This window comes from Callorhinus ursinus, unplaced genomic scaffold (genome assembly GCF_003265705.2).
Source record: "Callorhinus ursinus isolate GAN/ISIS: 27379988/994484 unplaced genomic scaffold, GSC_fseal_2.0 scaffold11, whole genome shotgun sequence".
NCBI classification, from domain to species: Eukaryota; Metazoa; Chordata; class Mammalia; order Carnivora; family Otariidae; genus Callorhinus; species Callorhinus ursinus.
In genome coordinates, this window is record NW_027397073.1 from 29,748,660 (window position 1) to 29,755,031 (window position 6,372).

General features: G+C 35.0%; 1 protein-coding gene across 2 annotated transcripts in view; it reads left to right on the forward strand.

Moving 5' to 3' along the window:
* The window catches only part of RIT2 (Ras like without CAAX 2), a 402,841-nt gene that overhangs the window by 77,791 nt on the left and 318,678 nt on the right, over window positions 1-6,372 (forward strand). Inside the window, exon 2 of one of the 2 annotated variants that reach the window (XM_025886656.2) lies at window positions 1,368-1,424. The exons of the other annotated variant lie outside the window; for it this stretch is intronic. Within the exon in view, the coding sequence (XP_025742441.1) occupies window positions 1,368-1,424 (57 nt within the window). The remainder of the gene's footprint in view (window positions 1-1,367; window positions 1,425-6,372) is intronic. 2 annotated transcript variants of the gene reach the window in all.

Consider the following 6,372-nt stretch of genomic DNA (forward strand, 5'->3'; position numbering starts at 1 on the left):
GTTTCTTTGCATTTCTCATCAGGGTTAGACTAGTGCCTTGTACAGGTTTGTTGAATTTAACTGTCTTCCCTGTTTCAAACATTTGCTGAAACATGAACACATTGTTAAAGGAGGCCAGAGCTGGACAGTAAAAAGGTAAAAATAGATTTTATTCAGGAACTATTGCAGTGAGGTAAAAGAGAATTCATTATAGACCTGGACTCAACTGTAAATACAACAAGGAAAAGTGGGAATTTATAGGCTAGGAGTGGGGACGGGCATTGGGGGATGGAAAATTACTAACAGGAGCCATCAGGAGTAAGGGAATTCTTGTCAGACTTAAAAGGCAGGCCACGGGGATCGGCTACCAAGGGTGGGAGATTCTCACCAACCTGACTTAGCAGGATTCTTGCTACCACTGGGCTAGGCGGGTGTAGCAAGGGCAGGGACCTAGGTGAGGATTTGGTTGAGAGGAAGACTCAGGGGAGGCTAACTAAAGTATGATCAGGGAGTCTTTGTCTGTCTGTCTGTCTCTCCACACACACACACGCACACGCACATGCACACGCACACGCACAGAGAGAAGGAGGGAGGAAAGGAAGAGAACTACTATGTACAAATTCTTTTTCCAAGTTTTGTTGCTTTACTTCAGCATTCCATTTGTCTCCTAATAATGGACATTTATATGAAGAAACGATAACAGAAACATTATAAATGTTTTATAAAATTATTGATTTGAAAAGAATGTGGAGAATTTGGAGAGATACCCCCCAAAAGTAATGAAAATTAATAAAAGGACCTGAGTAGCATGGATCAGGCAAAATAAAAGTGACAAATTGTTTTAACTAAAAAGCTGGCTGACGATAAAAACTCATATAATCATGTACCTTTATAAATAATAGAGACCTCAGAGATTATCTCCTTATTTTAAAGATGAGGAAGATAAGTAAGTCCCAGAATACGTATAGGACCTTTAGTTAAAAGATCTTCCCAACCAATACCAACTGTTACACCACCGCAAGCCAAGAAGGATCCTACAGCTACTTTATATTCTCATTATGTCTAGAGCTTTATTTTTACTACAATGCAATTTTTATTAAAATACACTAAAAATTTTGACATATTTATTCCAGAGAAGTATCTGACATTATTGTCCTTCTAGTTAACACTTTTTCTCCTCTAGAATTTTCTCTATCATTTGGTGGTTCATGTTGCATAATTAAATTAGTCACTCAGAGAAATAAGTCACTAGATCTTATTGAGAGACCGATGAATTACATTGGAGAATAACTTATTGATGAATCAGTGAATTTTTATTAAATTAAATTTATTTTTTTCAGCAATGACAATGCAGTTTATTATTAAATTAAATTTATTTTTTTTTTCAGCAATGACAATGCAGTTTATTAGTCATCAGTTCCCTGATTATCATGATCCCACTATTGGTGAGTATAAGCCTCTTTTCTCCTTTAGCCCAAATAAAGACACTTCAAATAAGTGGCTGATAAATACTGTTGATGTCTATGGAGAATAAGAAATATATCTTACTATGACCCAGTACACATACAAATAAATATAGAATATATAAGCCACCATAATACAAGCTTCAAGAAACAATATTTGCCCTTACTTCTTGTTGTGCATTCTCATATTTTCCATTCTACTCTATTTCTTCCTGATAAATAATGGTTGTAATACATTAAGTTGATTTCAGGATCCACTAATGGATATCTACCTGCATTTGAAAAGCTCTGGTCTGGATAATGTAACTGATGTGATTGCATGCTTATTTGGTCATTTGTTCACTTAGTGTCTGGATCCAGCGTCTGGATCTTCTATTGCAGAATTAGTTAACCATGTTAATGGTGCATCTGGAAAAGACTTTAGATATAGATATAATTTTGTTCACCATTCTCATCTGGTAGATGAGGAAACTGAGATTCAAAGAGTCAAAATATTGTTAGAGCCAAATATTCAGCCATGTTTCATTCTTCCTATATGATTTTCTTTTTATTGTACTTAATGCAAAAACACTGCAATTGGGAACAAGTTTTCTTCCTCTTTCAAAGCAGAAAAGATGTCTTTCACATTGCTTTACTCCTGCAAAAGAACTATTCTAAAGGATCAGTTGGAAATTCCGAGTCTGCTACAGCACTCTTTGTCTAGAAACAAATTAGCATTGAGGGAAACACATAGTTCTGGACCCCTCATGGTTGCCTGGTTGCCCAGACTGTGAGAAATTTTGACTATATACCTCATCCCTGACCCTCTATTCCTTTGTCTGAGTATCTCCTACCATCACTTCCAATGCGTATGATCCTCTAATTCTTATTTTGCTCATCAGACAATTTTAATTCAAGGCCCTACTGTGTATATAAAATGTTATATGGAATAGGATATTTGCTTGAATACTTACGCTGAAATGAGTAAAATGTACTCATTTTTAAATGTCCCACAATTCAGCAAGACTTCTTCATCAGTTGAACTGATTAGTAAGATTTCAGTGCAGGAAATTTATGCATTGTTAATCAGAAAGCACTTCCTGAAGAGGTTGAGTTTTGTTTCTGAAGAGAAAATAATCACTTTGTAAAGTTTTAGAAGCAATCATTTAAATCCATTTCCCAAATATCTTGCTTCTGGAATGCTGGTGACTTTGCATAACCCACTATGAATTACAGAAAAGGAGAAATCTCTAGGCAAAAGCTCTGAATCTTTTATCTTGTTGGAAAATTTAACAGTACAATATATCATTTATGATATCACAAATTCACTCTGTTTTTTATTACTTTTCATCATCGTTTAAGCTTTATATGGGTTTGTGTTTGAAAAAGCTACCTTTGCTCATCAGCCTTTCCCATCTAATGGCTTGAATAGGGCAATATGTGTGAATAAATTATAAATGGCTCATTCAAGAGGAAGAAATAAGAAGAATATGATGATGATTTCTTTAGATTTCCATGAAGTACATCCATCATTTGAAATTAAGCTAACTGGACATTCTGTACTAACAGACAGCTAAAATCCTACCTTTATCTGGCTATAAATAAAATAGCTTTAGAGGAAGAAGTTTGAAAGTGGAAACACAGAGCACTTCATTACTATCAATTCGATTTTCCCATCATTTCATTTCTTGTCTTCTCTAATGAAAATATTGGTTCATAATTTTCCATTGGTATCCTGTTTGAGGAAGGTAAAAGTCTCAATAATTTACTTTTCATCTGCTCAAGCTATGTAACTATAACTCCATCTGGCTGATTTAATGACCCCTCAAGAGGAAATTCATATTACTACATTTTGAAAATCATATAAATTAGAGAAGAATATGCCTATTAAGGAAACTTATTTCACAATTTATATAAGAAATGAATATTTTTTCAATTTTGTGCAGATTTGTTTGTCATCCTACTGACTGAGGTTTTGGAAGAGTTTTTCTTTGAAATATTTGAAGGATTTGCATAGTTTTATCTCCTTCCTTATGTTCATCTTAAAATTATTTTTCTTTCAAATCTACATCAATTCTGGAACTTTAGATTCCCTTTATTACTGACAAGAATTAGGGATATTATCTGGTACCAATGAATGTTCTACCCAGAGGAGTAATTGCTTTCCTTATTAACTGACAACATTTTCAATGTCAGGAACCAATGCGTCTAGCATCTGCAAATCCACAGAAGATACCTATGAAAGGGATACTGAAAGGTATTGATTCTATTCTTTCATGAGAAGACCTCACTCAAAAATTAAATTAAGTTCCTTAATTTAATTTAATCAGGTGCCAAATATGGATAAATTGAAGCTTTAATTTAATCTTTAAAATGAGTATCTCTAAGCATTAGACATTAAGTATGGTTTGATTTTTCCATGGTAAAGTAATTATGGAATAATAAGAAGAAACGTTTTGACCAAAGTCCTGATGTTCAACCCTTTGTAATAAACACACATGCCATTTTCTAATTAGCAGTAAATCATTAGAGATAACCATTGCATGTAATTCAATCGGCAAAAAATGTAAATGCCTACTCTTTGCCAAGCAATCTGCTTGTCCTCTAGAAAGAAAAGATTAATATAGCACATTTCAAGCCCTTAAGGAATTTTCAACTCAAGAAGAATTCAGACAAATACACAAATATTTATATTACCTATGAAGTCAGTTATTACTATAAAAAAGAAGCAAAGTGCTGAGGGGTTTTGAAAGAATGGTAAGGGAGTTCAGTGACACTATCTTAAAGTTATATTCACTGTGATTTTGGATCACAGTTTCTTATATGTTTTAAAAGCCCTCTAAAAAAAAAAGGAGATAGCAGGAAAGGAAAAATGAAGGGGGGGAAATCGGAGTGGGAGATGAACCATGAGAGACTATGGACTCTGAGAAACAAACTGAGGGTTCTAGAGGGGAGGTGGGTGGAGGATGAGTTAGCCTGGTGTTGGGTATTAAAGAGGGCACGTACTGAATGGAGCACTGGGTGTTATACGCAAACGATGAATCATGGAACATTACATCAAAAACTAATGATGTAATGTATGGTGATTAACATAACATAATAAAATTTAAAAAATAGCCTTCTTGGCTTTCCTGCTGTCCATTCTAAAATTCAGGATCCGTTGAGGAGACTTTTCAGAGAAGTCTGGATTTCTCAAAGACTTGAGAAAATGACCTAGGATGGTTTGGGTTTTGCCATATCATTTAAATTTTACTGTAACTTGCTCAAAATTAAAAAGCTTATTGTATATAATTTTAACTTAATATCAATTAGGTATCAAGTTGTTGATTTTTTTTTGAAATAGAATATGGTGTTCCTTTCCTCAAAACCAACAATGTAAATATCAGGTTCTCATTTGTGGACTGTGTATTTAGTCCAAATTATTTATTGATATCTTTATATGTTGAGAATTGTTTCTGTTTATGCTTTTACTGATGATCAGATGAAGGCAAACATATGAGCAGCGAAAACCAGGTAACTTCACTTGGCAAATTATACAGATGGAAACAAGATATAGTATCAAACAGATTGCTCCAAATAAGACATTTGATACTGGATGGAAAATTCTAAACCAGGAAGGATTTGTGTTCCCTCTCAGTTACAGAGTATCATAACTTTGATCAAGTCATATACATAATTAGTAATTATCTCTCACTGTCCTCAAAGACTATTGTTTTGGCCTCCTTTTTCTGCAAACCTGTAAAATTTTGTCATACATATATATTTAGCACCTATTATGTGCCAGGTACCATGCTATGCATGGATATATCGAGATAAAAACACAAGCTGTGCTTCCAAAGCACTCCCAGTTAGGTGGAGAAGATAAATCAGTAAACAAGATCATGCAATGAGTTCATGAAAGAGAATACCACAAGGTGCAGAAGAAGAACACTGTGGGAACATCTCACTTGACCTGAAGGGACACAAATACGTGTAGAGCAACTCTTCTCCATACTTTGAAGAGTGCATAGGAGTTAGGCAAGTGAAGAGGAAAGAAGAATGGATATTCCCAGAAGAACAAAAAAATACAGGCATGCAAGCAAGATAGTACAACATGTGACTGAGATGGGGCATGTCTGGAACCAGAAGTCCTAAAGATGAAATAAATGATATAATGTGCAGAGTGGCAAGAGGGAGGTAAAAGATTCATCAGAGATAGGTCTTTAAAGATCTTGTAGGATGGACTAAAGGTTTAAATATCTACAGTCTGTGCTCTTGCCTGAGATAAAAACAAATATTATTGACAGGCCACTGAACTTTTACATTTAGATAGCTCCAAGGAAGATAAAAGTAAACATGCCCCAACTTTAGCTAATAACTGATTATCCTTAGTAGACTTTTACTTCTTTCAGGATTATTTATCATGGTACTCTCCTTTATCCACTAGGATCACATGCCAAAAAACTCAGCAGGAATCCTTGATACCTATCTCAACTTGTCTATATTAATCATTCACTGAACTCTGTTGTTGCTACCTCCTAAAAATATCTTGAACCTGTCCTCATCTCTCCATAACTTCTGTTGCCTTCTTATTCTAAGCTACACCCCATTTCCAATTTAGGCTAGTTCTTCCAGTTGTTAAGCATAAAGACTCTCATGATCTTGCTACTGTTGGTTACAGACTTGTCACACTCCATCCCCTTTTGAGTTTCAACTACACCTACCTTACTTTAAATTAACAAATTCCCAAGCCCCTTTCTACCTTGGAATACTTATGCATATATTTTAACCCTGAATATTCTTTACCTCTCCACTCTCCATCTTTGCTTGGGTAAGTCATACATTGGTCAAGCTTCAGCTTAAATATTGCTTCCTCAAGAGAGCCCCCTTTGGGGGGGCGGAGCAAGATGGCGGAGGAGTAGGAGACCTAGATTTCGTCTGGTCTCAGGAATTCAGCTGAATAGGGATCAAA